General features: G+C 52.5%; 1 protein-coding gene across 1 annotated transcript in view; it reads left to right on the forward strand.

Moving 5' to 3' along the window:
- The window catches only part of ADAMTS2 (ADAM metallopeptidase with thrombospondin type 1 motif 2), a 224,622-nt gene that overhangs the window by 172,107 nt on the left and 35,625 nt on the right, over nucleotides 1-16,890 (forward strand). Inside the window, exons 7-10 of the mRNA XM_026507732.4 lie at nucleotides 4,556-4,661; nucleotides 5,671-5,814; nucleotides 6,232-6,364; nucleotides 7,592-7,705. Of these exons, the coding sequence (XP_026363517.2) occupies nucleotides 4,556-4,661; nucleotides 5,671-5,814; nucleotides 6,232-6,364; nucleotides 7,592-7,705 (497 nt within the window). The remainder of the gene's footprint in view (nucleotides 1-4,555; nucleotides 4,662-5,670; nucleotides 5,815-6,231; nucleotides 6,365-7,591; nucleotides 7,706-16,890) is intronic.

Raw genomic sequence — 16,890 nt, forward strand, 5'->3', positions numbered from 1 at the left:
AGTGCACTCCCGACCAAGTTCAGATCCAGCAGAATAGTTGGCGATAGCGACAAGTTGATTCTAATGTCACCTAGAAATGCAGTGGGCCAAGAGCAGTCAAGAGCAATTGGAGAAGGGGAGCGAAGCATTCAGTGCTCCCGGAAATACAGTAGTTGAAGAGTGTATTTTGATGCAAGGGTTGACAAATGAATCATTAGGACAGAACAGAGAGTCTAGACTTGAACTTACGCACGGATGGACGCTTGATTTATTGTGAAGTGGAGGGGAAAGATGGTCTTTTCAACAAATGGTGTCAGGTCAGGCAAATATCCAAATTGGGGGGAAAATGAAGCTTGACACTCCTCCGATTTTTAATTTAATTTTTTTCATTGAGATATAATTGACATGTATCATTATATTAGTTTCAGGTGTACAGCAAAATGATAGGATATATGCATGTATTGTGAAATGACCACAACCATCTACTTAATATCCATCACCACACATTGTTATAAGATTTTTTCTTGTGATGAGAACTTTTAAGATCTACTCTCCTAGCAACTTTCAAATACACAATACGGTATTATGAACTACTGTTTTCATGCTGTACAGTACATCCTCAGATCTTATAGCCCGAGGTTTGTATCTTTTGACTCATTTTGCCTACCCCTACCCACTGCCTCTGTATCTATGAGTTTGGCTTTTATTTTTTATTTTTTGGATTCCACATACAAGTGAGATTACGGGTGTTGTCATTCTCTGCCTGACTTATTTCAATGAGCATAATACCTTCGAGGTCCGTTCATGTTGTTGTGAATGGTAGAATTTCCTTTTTATGGTTGAATAATATTCCTGTGTGTATATACACCACATCTTCTTTATCCATTCATCCCCTGATGGACATTTAGGTTGTTTCTATGTCTTGGCTATTGTAAATAATGCTGCAGTTAATGGGGGCTGTAGACAGCTTTTTGAGTTAGTGTTGTGTTTGCTTCAGATAAATACCCAGAAGTAGAATGGCTGCATCATAAGATAGTTCTGTTTTTACATTTTTCGAGGAACCTCCATACTGTTTTCCACAGTGGCTGCACCAATTTACATTCCCACCAACAATGTGCAAGGGTTCCCTTTCCCCCACATCCACACCAACGTTTGTTGTTTCTTAGTCTTTTTGATACTAGCCGTTCTAACTGGTGTGGAGTGATACCTCATTGTGTTTTTGATTTGCATTTCCCTGATGATGAGTGATGTTGAACATCTTTTCATGTGTCTGTTGGCCACCTGGATGTCTTCTTGAAAAAAATGTCTATTCAGGTCCTCCACCCATTTTTAAATTGGGTTGTTTATTTGTTTTTGCTATTGAGTTGTTTGAGTTCCTTGTATGTTTTGGATATTAACCCCTTATCAGATGTACAATTTGCAAATATTTTCTCTAATTTTGAGAGAGGATGTCCTGGTTGGAGGCAGCAAGAAGGGGCTGCTGCAGTGCTGATACAGTTCTATTTCTTAACGGGGGGGGGGGGGGGTGTGGCTACACAGGTGTGATCCCTTTGTGATGATTCACTTGTTGTATCCTATGACTTGTGCATTTTTATGGATGTGTATCACACTTCAAAAGAAAGAGCTTTAAAAAACTATATAAAACATATATTCAGAAGAGTGGACCCATTTTACCCCATTCCCATTTTCTACAGATAGTCATTTTTATTGGTTTCTGGTTGATCATTCTAGTGATCCTTTTTATAAAAATAAGTAGACTTATATCGTGTACATGCTCATTACATCCATCACTTCCTTCCATGAATTTTTACACTTATTGCCCTGCATCTTCCTCCACTCTTTTGACCTTTAGCTTCTTTCTGCAGCCCAGTTGCTCATATCTGCATAATTAGGGGGACTTCCCGAGTGACCCTGACCAAAGACCAGATCAGTTTATGTTAACAAACATCTCTCTGGCCCTGCAGCTGCCCCCTTAGCCACACAGATTGGTGCCACAATAGGATTCAGGTGGGAGCACAGAGTGGGACTCCAGATCCCACCGAGCACAGAGTAAGGCTCCTGGTTGGTGTTGGTGCCTCTTCATTTGGAGGGGCTGCTAGCTCCCTGTCACAGCAGGAAGCCAGGTGATAGAGCGCTCTGTCGGCACTTTTGTCCAGGTGAGAGCTCAAGTGGGAAGTAGAACTGATCCATAGGGAGAGAAACCACCAAAACTTCTCTAGCAAGTGACCTCCTCCTCTGTTTCAGAGTATGAAAGCACAGCTAAGGATGGCAAGACATTTTTTTTCTTAAAAAACTTACACCACAAAAAAGTCAGACCAAGATGCAAAATAAAATCAGAGAACTGACTCTAGAGGAGACAGAGATAATTTAGAGACTGGGGAAGAACTTTTTAAAACTGTGATAGTTCCCGGAATGTTTGAGAAAATACATTCCATAAACCCAGCACAGGTTGCTAGGAAGAATTAGAGAACAGCAAAGAATTTTTATGAAACTAAAGATATAATGGGTAAAATAGAAAATTCGGAAGCTGAAATAAAAAGTCAAGGGCAGTGGTGTCAGGATGGCTCAGTTGGTTAAGTGCCTGACTCTTAATTTCAGCTCAGGTCATGACCTCAGGGTTGTGAGTTTGAGCCCCACTTTGTACTCTGTGCTCAGTGTGGAGTCTGCTTGAGATTCTCTCTCTCCCTCTCCTTTTGCTCCTCCTGCGGCTTGTGCATGCTCTCTAAATCAATCAATCAATCAAAATAAAATCTTAAAAAAAAAGTCAAGGGCATCCAAAAAGATTAAAATAGGAGGACGAAGACATACGGGTTCAATCCAAGAGGTACAATATCTATCTAAAAAGATTTCCAGAAAGAAAGAGCAATAGCAAAATAAAATAAGCGGGAAGGGTTTAAAGAAGAACATAAAGACACTTTTGCAAACCTTCAGGCTGTAAAGACCCATGTAATATGCTAGGTAGTGTGAATAGGCACATGCAGGCTTTGCATACAACGAACAAAGAGAAGATCTCCAAGTCTGGCTCTGGGACATTGATTCTAGAACAATCGTCTTAAAATCTGCAGAGCAAAAAATAAGATACAGATTTTCCTGTTTATTACAAGGGGGGAAAGACAGTGGTTCGATTAAGATGCTTTTACAGACAAGTCTAACACCAAGCCCTCCTTCCTTTCTTCTCTACTCTTCCCCTCGAACAAATTGCCTTGGGACCTCCCCGTGGGGTCTGCAAGGAGTGAGGCTAGGTCAGCCTCCGAGGGTGGAGGCTCCTTGCTTGGTGGGCCTCTAGGTGGTGTCTTAGCAAAGGCCCCCCTCTGCACACACAACTCGGTGTGTACTTCTTTATCTTGTCCGGGGGCAAGTGGCTAGGCCCCATTCCCTGGTTTTCCTCAGTGGTAGGTGCGGTCTCAGGGTCATGCCCCCCTCCAGCCTCCCCCTCCTCACCCATGGGCATGCTGTCCTCTAAGCTTCCGTGTAGACATCTGAAGAACAACCGCACTCTGTGATCAGATTCAGCCCACCCAGGGGGATTCAGCTGTTCCACGGGCCGACCACCTGCAGGCCTTCTCGCCTCCCTGCTTGGGCTGTTCTTGCTCATTCCTCAGTCCTCCCCTTGGTCCCTGTGTGTCTCCATTCCCTGACTGCTTCTTTGGGCCACACAGCAAAATGTGCTGTGTCTCCTCACCATTACCTGTGAATTCAGTGGCTCTTTCTAAGCCACCTGAGTGGGGATGGGGCTGGGCAGGTGAGGGGGGTGTGTCCTTGGGCATCTTATGCCTGGGGGATGTGGCCTGCTGCAGCCAACCCTCCCCACTCCCGCCCCCCACCCTCTGCCTCTGGGGGCACCTTGCCTGGGTCTGGCTCCTTCCCCACAGACCCTTGGAAATGGGGAACCCTTCAGAAAGAATATGGCTCAGACTGTCCTCAGCCAGAGTGCAGGTTCACTGGCTGAGAGCTCCGACAGCCTTGTTGTCTGCAGCTGGTCTACTCCTCGGTCCTCTTGGCCAGTCCTGGCTACGTGACAGCAGGGCAGTGTGGCTTGCTGGCTCTCGTCCCTGAGCTCTGCCCTTGAGCAGCTTCGGGGGTCCACCCTCACTGCTCCCTGTGTGTGTACTATGGAAATGGGTCTAGCTGGGGTCTCACAGGACCCGGAGAAGCCACGGGGGACCCAGGGAAGACCCTCCTGAGGGGGAGTGGGCTCAAGGACCAGGGTTCCTACAGCAGTGGGAGGAGGTGTGGAAGGCAGGTGTTGTCCGGGGGACCAGAAGGTTACTCAGCAAAGTGGGAAGATGGGGGGGCAGGAAAGAGAACAGCAGGCAGGAAGCTGCCAAGGTGGCAGGGAGTCCTAGCACTTGAGACCCGTATCTGGGAAATGGACCCCGGCTGCAGTGTGGACAATGATGGGCAGGGCTGAGGCCGGCTGCCTGGGGTGCATGTCACCTGAGCTGTGCCAGCTGGAGGGGGGGCAGTTGGTTTGGCTCGTTTGCTCTGGGGATGTTGGGGGGCTTTGAGGAGGGCACCCCTGATTCAGGCCCAGCTCTGGGCCTGGGAGCTAGAGCTGCCCTTTGTCTCCTCCCAGGCTATGCTCCTGTCACTGGGATGTGCCACCCCGTCCGCAGCTGCACTCTGAACCACGAGGATGGCTTCTCCTCAGCATTCGTGGTGGCCCACGAGACCGGCCACGTGTAAGTGGCTTCGCTGTCCTTGTTGCTTGGGGAAGATCGAGTCTCTGTGCCCTGGGGGGGACATATCCTGTGTGAAAAGCACCTGGGGTGTAAAGTCCTGACCCCAGCACTGCACAGGGCAGGCCTGAGGTCCACGTTCTGCCAAGGGAACAAATCAAAGGGCCAAGAGGGTGCTGAGGGCCTTCCAGGCATTATGTCACTCAACCCCCCAGGCAGGGCGCCTCCTTACATTTTACACACCCATTTACACACCTTACCCCATTTTACACACTATTTTACACACCCCTGAGGGAGCCCTGCCTGGAATTAGAGAGCCGGAGACCGGGAAGCCACAGCTCCACCCAGGTGTGCAGCCCCCAGGCACCCCCTGAATTTGGGGACACTGGTAGTGCCACTGGGTGGGTGCAGGGACGTGAGCCCACACTGCTGAGTGTGTAGAAGCTCTGGCTACGGATGCCCACCCCCTCCCGTCTCTGCTGCCTGCTCATGAAACAGTGCTCCCTGGAGGGCAGGATGCCAAGGGGCGGCCTCTGGACATGTCTCCCGCTCGCCCCTGGCTTTAAGAATCTAGCTGGTGGATGATCGGTAGGGGAAGAAAGGGATAAAGAAAGGGGGGTAATCAGAAGGGGGAATGAAACATGAGAGACTATGGACTATGAGAAACAAACTGAGGGCCTCAGAGGGGAGGGGGGTGGGGGAATGGGATAGGCTGGTGATGGGTAGTAAGGAGGGCACGTATTGCATGGTGCACTTGGCGTTATACGCAACTCATGAATCATTGAACTTTACATCAGAAACCAGGGATGTACTGTATGGTGACTAACATAATATAATAAAAAATCATTAAAAAAAAAAAAAAGAATCTAGCTGGTGGAAAACCCGACTCAGCGCAGACCAGTGAAAGCTCCGGGGAGGCGCTGGGGGAGGCTGGGGCGGCCCCCCGGCTGCCAGGTCAGTGCGGCCAGGGGAGGGTCCAATGAGGCTGCCTTGCCCTCCCCCCCCCCCATAGGCTGGGCATGGAGCACGACGGGCAGGGCAACCGCTGTGGCGACGAGGTGCGGCTGGGCAGCATCATGGCGCCCCTGGTGCAGGCCGCCTTCCACCGCTTCCACTGGTCCCGCTGCAGCCAGCAGGAGCTGAGCCGCTACCTGCAGTGAGTACCACCACAGGACGACCCCGCAGCCCTGGGCTCAGCTCTAGGAGGATGGATGCCCCAACCCCCCATGTGCCTGGGTCTCACCTGAGGCCTCAGACTTCAGTCCTCCAGCCCAAGGTGCAGGGGAGGGAAGGGAGAGCCCTCAGGTCAGTGTGTGCGTGGTGGGGGAGGTCCCATTGTCAGGGGGCTCGGCCTTGAATGGAAAGTGGGCACAGCTGCTGCACCTTTGATGGGATGCCCCGGAGCTTACATCAAGGAAAAGAGATGCAGCAGGGAAACTGAGGCAGCACGGCTGAGGGCTGTAGTGTGCAGACAGGCCCCCCACCATGACTCCAGAAGGGGCTGCAGCTGCCTCATATGGTCTGGACGCTCCCCGCTGAAGGCTGCTTGTGGCACCCACGTGTCCCCTCACAGCTCCTATGACTGCCTGCGGGACGACCCCTTTGCCCACGACTGGCCAGCGCTGCCCCAGCTCCCGGGGCTGCACTACTCCATGAACGAGCAGTGCCGCTTCGACTTCGGCCTGGGCTACATGATGTGCACGGCGGTGAGTGTCCGAGCACCCCTGGGTGCTCCTGCCCCGTCTGGCTAGCTTCTTAGGAAGTGATGGGTGTTGGGGTGGTTCTTGAGGGCGCGGCGGAGCAGGCCTCCAGAGCGTCAGTCTCTCCCTCTGCATCCACTCACCTCACCCGCTCAGCACCCAGTGCCTACCTGGCCAGACCAGACATGGTCCTGGTGACAAGGGCTGTGACCACGGGATCCGCAAGGGATGGGGGGGAGGGGTGCTGATGAGGCCCTTGTGTTGCCTGCAGTGTTTGGAGGGCGTTCCTGAGAAAGAAGTGAGGTGTAAAGGCTAGTGGGAGGAGAGGGCATTGCAGAAGGCAGGAATCACATGTGCAAAGGCCTAGAGGTGAGGGCACATAGCATACAGAGGCACAACCAGTTGTCCCTGGGGTCTGGCACCAGGGCAGAGCCAGCAGCAGGAACCCCACTCATCAGAACCAACCTGCTGATCCAAGGCAATGTGGCAAGAGCTTTAGTGTCCATTAGTGTCAGACCTAAAGCTCCTCTCAGCTGCAGGAAGGAAGCAAGCGAAGTACTCCCATTTTACATTTGAGGAAAACTGAGCATTTAGGTAACATGCCTAAGGCCACAGAGCTGCAAGTGGTGGGCTCAGGTATTGATGGAGGTGGTCTAAGCTCTTGCGTAGCTGCCTAAAGAATTTGGTGGGCTTGATTCTCATTGCAATGGGGAGCTCTAGAAATGGGAGTGGCATGGCCATGTCTGAGTTTCAGCTGGATCCCTGAGGGACATCCTGGAGGAAGGACAGTAAGCGGAAAGGCCAGAGAAGAGGTGACTGTGGTCCAGGGAACAGAGGCCAAGGCTGAAGCAAGAGAAGGACAGAGGGGAGGGCTTCAGGAGGTGGAGTCCTCAGCGGGCGGACAGTAGGTGCCCATGGGACCCTGCAGTGACAGCCCCTCCCAGCCACTCCTACCTGGGCCAGAGGGATGCGCACACAGCCTTCCCGCCAGGTACACTGGCTCCCAGCTGTCTGTGCAGGCTCCGAGACAGGTGACAGGAAGCAGCCACTGCATGCTGGAGGTTGTCACGGCCTCAGAATCACACAGGGCGCAGGGCACCGCACAGGCCTGTCCTGGGCAGCCAAGGTGTGCCTGCGTCCGCCCTGTCCAAGAGGACCCTGGGGGACAGGGCGGGCCCCCGGAGGGTTCCGGCAGTGGGAGGCAGCTGGGCGAGCTGCAGTGCTCTCTTCCAGTTCCGGACCTTCGACCCGTGCAAGCAGCTGTGGTGCAGCCACCCTGACAACCCCTACTTTTGCAAGACCAAGAAGGGGCCCCCCCTGGACGGGACCATGTGTGCACCAGGCAAGGTGAGTGGGAGCAGAGGGCAGGCAGTGTGGTATGCACAGATCTCCAGGGACAGGCACCGCAGCACGGGTGGGGGGGACCCCTGCTTCCTTTCTAAGAACTCTTCACAGGTGACACTCCAGAGTTTCTGCCCCCTCTACTTCCAACGCACTAGTTCTCGGTCGGAGCAAACCTGGTGTCCCACAGCTCCTCTCTGTGCTTCAAGCACCCCCTCGCCCCCCGCAACTTGGGAATCGCCTCCTCTGAGGAGCCGCCTTCTGTCCCCCCACAGACACTGTAGGTGACTGGTCACCTCACTTTAAGACCAGCACTGGGGTCTGTTGGCCACTGGGTCCCGAGGCTCAGCATCAGGCTTAGCCTCTCCATCCCTGTGGCCTCCGTGTGTGCCCCCTGGAGGGCACATTTGTGACTTGAGGCAGCTCCGTGGCTGCTCCCGGCACCTGCCAGCTACCCAGACCCACTTCCCACCCTCCAGAAACTTGACAAAAGACAGGCTTTTCTCACGGTGTCCTTTCAGCCAAAACTCTCGGCTTGATTCTCATAGGCTCAGATAAGGTCACGTGCCCTCTCTTCAGCCAGTCACCGGCTGGGGGCTGGCTTATGCAGATGAGCCTGGGTGACCGCCCAGCTCCACAGATCTGGCAGTGTGGGGCTCGGGAGTGGGGCGTGCACACCAGCGCATGGGCCGCAACATCAGGCCTAGAAAGGGCCGCAGATCATCTGTGCCTGAGATTCCTCCATGTAGGTCTTAAATTCTGACTAATTTTAATTCCTGGTACACCTTCTTAAAGTTACAGATCCCCAGGCTCACCCCTGTAGGTTTTGAAGTAAGGATTGGGAATTGCGTTGGTTTTGGTTTTGTCCTTGGTTTTTGTTTTTTAAATTATGGCAAAATTCACATGACCCAATATTTGCCATTTTAACCACGTTATACAGTTCAGCGGCTTTTTAGTACATTCGCAATGTCGTGCAGCCGTCATCATTATGTAGTAACAGAATTTCTTCATCACCCAAAAGGAGACCCCATTAAGCAGTGACTCCCCGTTCCTGTCCTTTCTCTAGCCCCTGGCAGCCACTAATCTGCATTCCACCTCTGTGGATTTGCCCATTCTGGAATCCCACAGAGGCAGAATCATACAGTATGTGGCCTTTTGTGTCTGTCTGCTTTCAGTGAACGTTTTTAAGTTTCATCCGTATTGTAGCACACATCAGTGTTTTGTTCCTTGTATGGCTGAATAAAATTCCACTGTAGGGCTAGGCCACAATTTGTTTATCTGTTCATCTGCGGGACATTTGGGTTGTTTCCACCTTTTGGCATTTGTGAATAATGCTGCTATGCACATCTGTGTACAGATTTTTGTTTGAAGATCTGGGAATTGGTATTTTTAGGGTGCACCCAGGTGATTGAGCTGTGCCCCCCGACTTCATGAACTGTTAGAAGTTGGAGGTGGGATGTGGTTGATAATATGCCAGGGACCTTGTGAAGCCAGAACTGACCATGTAGCCCTCCTCCCCACAGGAGCTCGGTGGAGGGAGCGGGGGCCTGGAAGCATTTGCCACAACGCCTGTGATGAGCTCAGTAAACACCGAGCTGGGGGCTGAGACTAGCTCAGCATAGCTTCCTACCCCACTGTGTCCTCACTTTCTGCTGTCCCACCCTTCACAGAGAGAAGACAGGTGGATCAGGGGCCCGCCCTGCACAGGCGTACCCGCCCAGAGTTGCAGGGCTGGCTTTTACCCCATAGGAACCCCAGCTGCTGGGAGAAGGTGGGCCAGGGAATGCCTGCACTTCCGATTGCCCCAGCAGGGGGGTCTGGTGAGGAAGGTGCACACGTGGCAGAAGTGCTTCTCCTCATAGAAACGCCTGACCTGGTCATTGCCCTTCATTCATTTTGGTGGTGGGATCCTTTGTTCATTTAGCCCAGTAAAGACAATTACATTTTATTTGTTAAAAGACAGAGCTGTGCTGAAAGTGTTGGGGGCAGAGCTGGGACTGGGCTCAGCCTGCCTTGGTTCACCAGAGCACAGGGCGAAAACTGACCCACATCAGGAATTCTTGGTGTGTGAGGCTGTGGGTGGAGGGGCAAAGGGAGAGGCCGGGGCACCTCCTGGGGGACCTATCAGACTCCTCTGCCTGTGTGCGTTCATATCTTTCAATATGTTACTCATTACTGCAAGCAATTTTATATTTGGAAGGCAGCCCTCCCTTATCTTTCCCTTTCCTGCAAGAAAAGCCACAGGGGCAAGGAGAGAGGGGAGTGAGGAGGGAGCAGGGGGAGGTTGGCCGGGTTGGAGAAATAGCAGGACATCTCAGGGATGAGGACTGTGAATTGTTCAGCTCTCCTTCGGGGACCCCAGCCCCGGGCAGGGGGTGCCAGAGCCCAGGCTTGGGACACAGTGCGACTGCCTGGGATCCTCACTGTGCCCGCTCTCCAGCAGCTCATCCCAAGCACATCGTCCCCTCTTGGGCTCCACAGCCAGACTGGGCCCCTGCTTACTCAGTTGCCCATATCCACCATTTCCCAGAGACAGAACAATCCGGATCTATATTCCACACACAGGGCTGACCTGGAGAGAGCATGCAAAAGAACGACCCACCCTCCATCTTTTGGTTTCATAGTTCATTCACAGCCTTCCCTGGGTTCGGACACTGGGGGGGCCGGGTAGGCAGGGGATGTCGGCAGCACCCTGGGGTTCAGCACCTCAGAGAGATGAAGCAGAGAGGATAAGGATGGTGAGGAGCAAGAGCCAGTGGTCCAGAGCTCTCCCACGGAATCAGGAATCAGGAGGTGGCTTTGGCCGAGAAGGGAGAGGTGAGTGTGTTGCCCTTGGGCAAAGAAGCGAGCAGTGGGCCTGCGCATCAGGCTGCCTGGTCACCCCAGGTGCACGTTTGTTCATTCATTCACATCCACTGCATGTGTCGGCCCCCTTCTGCCTCCTTCAGACCTCACCACCTGTGGGGGTCGGCCGTGCGTGGGAAGAGGCGGCCGTGACAGGCAGTAAGGACAGGGCCCGCGAGTGGCCTGTCAGGAAACTCAGAGAGTCTTCCCTGTTAGTGACCCCACTGAAGCCTGAAAGGTAGGGGGAAATGAGACGAGTAATCCAGGGAGGGATCCTGCAGAGCAGGAGCCTGGTGAGGAGGGCCAGGGAGGGCAGATGAGATGGGGAGGGGAGGTGTTTTAAAATACAGCATGTTAATATAAAATTTGAGGCAGAGTGAGGCCAACAGACCAGAAGATGATTACCAGTGAAAACACAGTTTGTTTCTCCCAGATCCCAGAAGGAAGGGCTGCAGGGAGCCGTGCATGGAAGCACTGGGGTGGGCCAGGAGGCAAAGGGTGGGGGCGACTGTGGTTTTTGTAGGAAGGGACTGGCGAGGCAGGGTGAGCAGACTTTGGATTGGCCAGTGTGAATAATGTCAGTGGGCTCTGGGCCAGAGGGACTGCTCTGAATCATCTGGTACCTGTCCCTGGGGTGATTTGGGCAGGGGATGGGGCCTTGAGTATGAGAGCCTGATAGAGGATGTGTTTGGATCATAACCTCTGGATTGGTTGGTTTGCATTTAAAAACCACACTATTGTATGAGTTATTCACTGTCTCTAGAAATTGGCTAATCCTGGGAGGGGCAGTCCCTTTAGGGTCAGAATCCAGAAAACAAAAGACACAGTACTCCATATGGTTCCCCAGGAGGCCATGATGATAGTCTGCTCCTGTCCCGCCCTGTTCAGGGTGCTGGCAACAGGCATGCCCTGGATACCCTGAAGCTGGGCCAGGCCCAGCACAGAGGGTGCTCCCAGATGTCTCTGCCCTGCAGGCCAGGCTGGTGGACTCCCTTTGCCCTCCCTGCGTGAGCCAGGGTCAGGGCAGAGGGCGGCCTGCAGGCCCAGGGAGGAGGTCAAAGATGGCTCTTGCCTCAGTGTGTCTTGGCAGGAAAGAGTCCTCCATATGCTCTCACATTCGCATGCAGCATCTTGGGGAAGCGACACCCACCCTCGGTTTTCATGAATTCCGTTTCAGAGACGCGTGTCTGGTGGAAAGGCCCTGCAGTGGTCCTGTGTCAAGCTTCCTGTTTCCCTGGAGAGTGGAGAACGGCCGGGCAGGCAGTGACAGGGACAGCCCAGGATCTGGGCCTCGGAGGTGGAGCCCTGGGTCTCCTTCCTCATGTGGGACCTTGAGCCATCCTTTCTCTCTCTCTGGCAAGTCACCTAAGTGTCCAGCTCACTGGCCCTCACAGCTCAGGCTCCTGGCATGTGGTACCCGCTTGGGGCACGCTGGTGGGTGGAGGAAGGGTGAGGATCACAGGGGTTCCAAAATGCTGAACGCGTGCACTTCCTTGAAACAGAGCAGTCCTGCCTGGCAGGCTTTCAGAGCCACCCAGTAGGATCCCGGGCCCCTGCAGGGTGTGTCAGCGCTCTCCACGGTATTTCGCCCACGAGGCAGCCTTGCCAGCTTGTCCTGGGCTCAGAATTCACTCAGGACAAGCGACTTCATGCTTTTACATGTTCGAGCCTCTCCATTGCATGGAAGTATTTGTAGGCGTTTAAACGTATGTTTATAAAGCATTTTAAGAACGTTAAACATATTTTTTAAAATAATGGCTCTGAGGTATCCGAGTATGAAATTGTTCATTTGGGGTAATGTTAAAGGCTCACAGTCATCCAGGAGGAAAGAAACCAAAATATTGGAAGGATAGCTTCTGAGCAGCGGAATGAAGGGTGATTTTCCCTTCTTCCTGCCTTGCTTCGTATTTTCTACAATGCCTGAGTATTGCCTCTGTGCATTTGGAGCTGAGTCCATGGAGGAGGCGGTCACGCTGTGGGCCTGTGGGATGTTCTGAGTTGTCCTGGGCCCAGCTCCCTGTTTCCAGACTTGGGACTGATTGGTCCAACAGGGACAAGGGGACCACTGTCTGGCCTTCTCCATCCTCCTGGTCCTTGGTTCTCTCGACAAGCAGTGACTTGGCGGTTGGGTCCCGGTCCCAGCCTTCAGAGATGCCAGGAGCGCTCCCTCCCTCTGTGTCCTGTCAGCTCAGACTGCTATCACAAAAATGCCAGACTGGGGGCTTAAACAGCAGATACGTATTTCTCACAGTTCTGGAGGCTGGAGTCTGAGATCAGGGTGCCAGCATGGTTGGGTTCTGGTGAGGGTTGCAGAATCATCTTTCTCGTGTCTTCTAAAGGCACCGATCTTGTAAGGGGCTTTACCCTCGTGACCCAGTCACCTCCCAAAGGCCCCCACCTTCTAATACCATCACATTAGTGCATTAGGCTTTCACATATGAATTTGGGGAGGACACAAACATTCATTCCACAGCATCCCCTTACCTGGGCCCTCTTCCTTGTCTGCCAGCCCCCCTCTCACCACCAGCTAGGGGGCCACCAGCCAGCGTTTCTGTGGGCTCTTCCCTTCCCTTCCATGGTTGAGTGAGGGGCACTTTGGGGTGAGAGATGGGGTCACCATGGCCTGGAAGGACATGACCAGCATCACCAGTGGCCTGCAGCCAGGCCTGCCTGATCCCAGGCTTGCCAGCTGTGTGCCTATGATGGTGGAGCCATTGACCGCTTGCCCAGAGCCCAGAAAGGGGAATCCAGAGGGTGGCTGCCTCTGTCACACCTCACAAGGGCTCACACTGGTGCGAAGGTGGGTCTGGGAGTCCTTCGGTGGGTTAGGAAGGATGCGGGGCCTGTGTCAGGAAGGGAGGGAGGGAGGGAGGGAGGGAGAGAGGAACCAAGGAAGGAAGGAAGGAAGGAAGGAAGGAAGGGAGGAAAGGAAGGAAGGAAGGAAGGAGGGAAGGAAGGAAGGAAGGGAGGGAGGGAGGGAGGGAGGAAGGGAGGAAGGGAGGAAGGAAGGAAGGAAGGAAGGAAGGAAGGAAGGAAGGAAGGGAGGAAAGGAAGGAAGGAAGGAAGGAAGGAAGGAAGGAAGGAAGGAAGGAAGGGAGGAAAGGAAGGAAGGAAGGAAGGAAGGAAGGAAGGAAGGAAGGAAGGAAGGGAGGGAGGGAGGAAAGAAAGGAAGGAAGGAAGGAAGGAAGGGAGGGAGGGAGGGAGGGAGGAAGGAAGGAAGGAAGGAAGGAAGGAAGGAAGGGAGGAAAGGAAGGAAGGAAGGAAGGAAGGAAGGAAGGAAGGAAGGGAGGAAAGGAAGGAAGGAAGGAAGGAAGGAAGGAAGGAAGGAAGGAAGGGAGGGAGGGAGGAAAGAAAGGAAGGAAGGAAGGAAGGAAGGGAGGGAGGGAGGGAGGGAGGAAGGAAGGAAGGAAGGAAGGAAGGAAGGAAGGAAGGGAGGAAAGGAAGGAAGGAAGGAAGGAAGGAAGGAAGGGAGGAAAGGAAGGAAGGAAGGAAGGAAGGAAGGAAGGAAGGAAGGAAGGAAGGGAGGGAGGGAGGGAGGAAAGAAAGGAAGGAAGGAAGGAAGGAAGGAAGGAAGGAAGGAAGGAAGGAAGGGAGGAAAGGAAGGAAGGAAGGAAGGAAGGAAGGAAGGAAGGAAGGGAGGGAGGGAGGGAGGGAGGAAAGAAAGGAAGGAAGGAAGGAAGGAAGGAAGGAAGGAAGGAAGGAAGGAAGGAAGGGAGGGAGGAAAGAAAGGAAGGAAGGGAGGGAGGGAGGGAGGGAGGGAGGGAGGGAGGAAGGAAGGAAGGAAGGAAGGAAGGAAGGAAGGGAGGAAGGAAGGAAGGAAACTCCCCGACAGAGATGTGCAGAGAGGTAGGGGAGGCAGGGAGGGCCCATCTGAGAGATGGGATCCAGGAGGCATGCCTGGCAGTGACTTGGGCATGGAGATGGCAGCTGCAGCCATCTTCCTGGGGAGCACTGGCAGGATCACTGTCTATGGGGAGAACAAGGCATCACACAGCAATACGACCACAATATGGGGCTCAGCAGACCCCAACCCAAAAAGCTCTAGGCTGGCACGACTCTGAAGTTGTGCCCAAGCTTGACCAGTGGTTGGCTGTGGCTGTCCTCAGGAAAGAGCCACGACTCTGGGCTAGGCAGCACACTTTGGCTGAGGGTGTGTCCTGGAGAGGGACTCAACTGTGAGCATGAGGAGCCAATATGCTTCGTGGCTCAGGGAGTGAGAGCCTGAGCCTGGCGGGGGATCTCTTCTGGCGTCTGCAGCGCTGGGTGTGGGGGAAGGAAGTGCAGTGATGATGGGCCTCCTGAGCAGAGGCATTCCCAGAGGCAGGGAGGAAAGACAGTGTGGTCTGTTCAGAGAGCAGTCAGTGGCCAGGCGACCGGCATGGTGGCTGAAGATGAAGCAGGAGAGGCGAGTAAAAGCCGGTCATGCAGGGACTTTGGTGCCGGGCTAAAGAGCTAGTCTGAATCCCGCAGCCCGGGTGCCTGCAGAAGGTTTTGAGAGAGAAGCAGAGGTGAATTTACCATGAAGCTTAGGATGCCTGAGCTCCGGGGCCTCTCACTTCCACTGGGCCCCTTATTGGGCCCCGGGAGGGGCCTTGCCATGTGTTTGCACAGTTGTGTGTGTTCATAAGTTTTGCAAAAGTAAGATATTTTAACCATAATCAGTTAAGATCACTTCTCTTTTCACCCCCCCTTCCCCTCCAATAGACCTCTTTCACTGGCTGTGGGTGCTTTGTGGCTTTGGCTAGGGAGAAACTGCATTTGAGGCCCATTTATTGGCTTATTTACGTGGTCTCAGTATCTTTCACATACAGTTAAGTTACTGTCACTGTCCAGGTGCAGGAATAACGTCCAGAGACACTCCTCCCACCAGCTCGCCAGCTCCCTCAGGGTCACTGTGGAACGTGTCGTATGCGTGGACAGGAGGAGCCTCAGCTGGACCTGAGGTCACGGCGGCTTCCATATGGACGATAGTTTGTGTTTGCTTTCGGGGTCTGTCTTGCAGATGGGCTCCTCTAAGCACAGATCCGGCTTGGATGTCTCTTTAAAAAGGCTAAGTGTAACCAGATGGTCTGCTTGTTAAAAAGCTGTCCACGCCTCACAACATATGTATTACAAAATATAAGGGGTGCTAAAATAAATTTTCAAAGACCAGGAGAGAAATCTGAGTGCAAATGGGATGCAAAAAGTTTATTCAAAATGTTGATGAAGCTTGAATATGCCAGTTGCTCTGCAGTTTTGGAAAGTTGTTCTGGAACACTCCAATAAAATAAGGGAGAAATGGCAAGCTGCGATTCAGGTAGATGGATAAAGGTACCTTCTTTTGTCACTTTCAGATTTATGTATTTAAAAAAATTCAGATAAAAATTAATAGAAAACGAGGGAAAAGGGAGTAAAGAAATCAGGAGAGGTAACTCCGACCTCCGAAATTTAATTGTAACAAAAGAAGGTTTCAGATCAAACCCAGAGCAGCCATTCATTAGGTGGAAGAAATAAACATCATAGGGAAGTAACAGACAGGTTCTTGAAATGTTTGACAATGCAGCTAATGAAGGGGAGTGCATCTGATGAACACATGGGAGAAGCATTTAAACTGCTTTCTGACTTGACATGAAATGTTGACAACATCAAAGACAATCCCAAGCTCAGAACGTTTCCCCTACAATAGCAACGTCAACAGCAACAGTTACTGAGTGTTATGTTTAAAATCAGGCTCTGACCAAGAAAACTTGAAATGCCCTGAAATCCACATCAGGAAACACACCGGAGAGGAGAGCAGTGTCTCCAGTTCGATCCTCTAAATGTTCCCATGACACCACCAATAACTTCTCTAAATTATCAATAATTTAAAAAAGAAAATATGTCCCTCAACAGGCTAGAGCCAGGGTTAGCAAGCTGTCACCCACAGAGCAGTGCCACCTGCCACCTTGTTCCCCACCCACCAACCCAACAGCAGCTTTGTTAAGATGCAATTCACATTTAAAATTGCCCATTTTAGGGGCACGTGGGTGGCTCAGTCAGTTAAGCGTGTGCCTTCGGCTCAGGACACGATTTCAGGGTCCTGGGATCGACTTCCTTGCAGGGCTCCTTGCTCAGTGGGGAGTCTGCTTGTCCCTCTGCCCCTCCCCCTGCTTGTTCTCTCTCTCTCTCTCTCTCAAATAAATAAATAACTTGCAAAAAATAAAACAAAATTGCCCATTTTGAAGTGTACAGTTTGGTGGTTTTCAGTATAGACAGAGTTGTGCAATTGTCATAACAAATTTTAGAACATTGTTTTCACTCCAAAAAGAAGTGCCATCCGTATTCATTAGCAGTCTCTCTGGTTCATCCTCTCCCCTCCACCCCCATCC

The sequence above is a fragment of the Ursus arctos genome, unplaced genomic scaffold (genome assembly GCF_023065955.2).
Source record: "Ursus arctos isolate Adak ecotype North America unplaced genomic scaffold, UrsArc2.0 scaffold_5, whole genome shotgun sequence".
NCBI lineage: Eukaryota > Metazoa > Chordata > Mammalia > Carnivora > Ursidae > Ursus > Ursus arctos.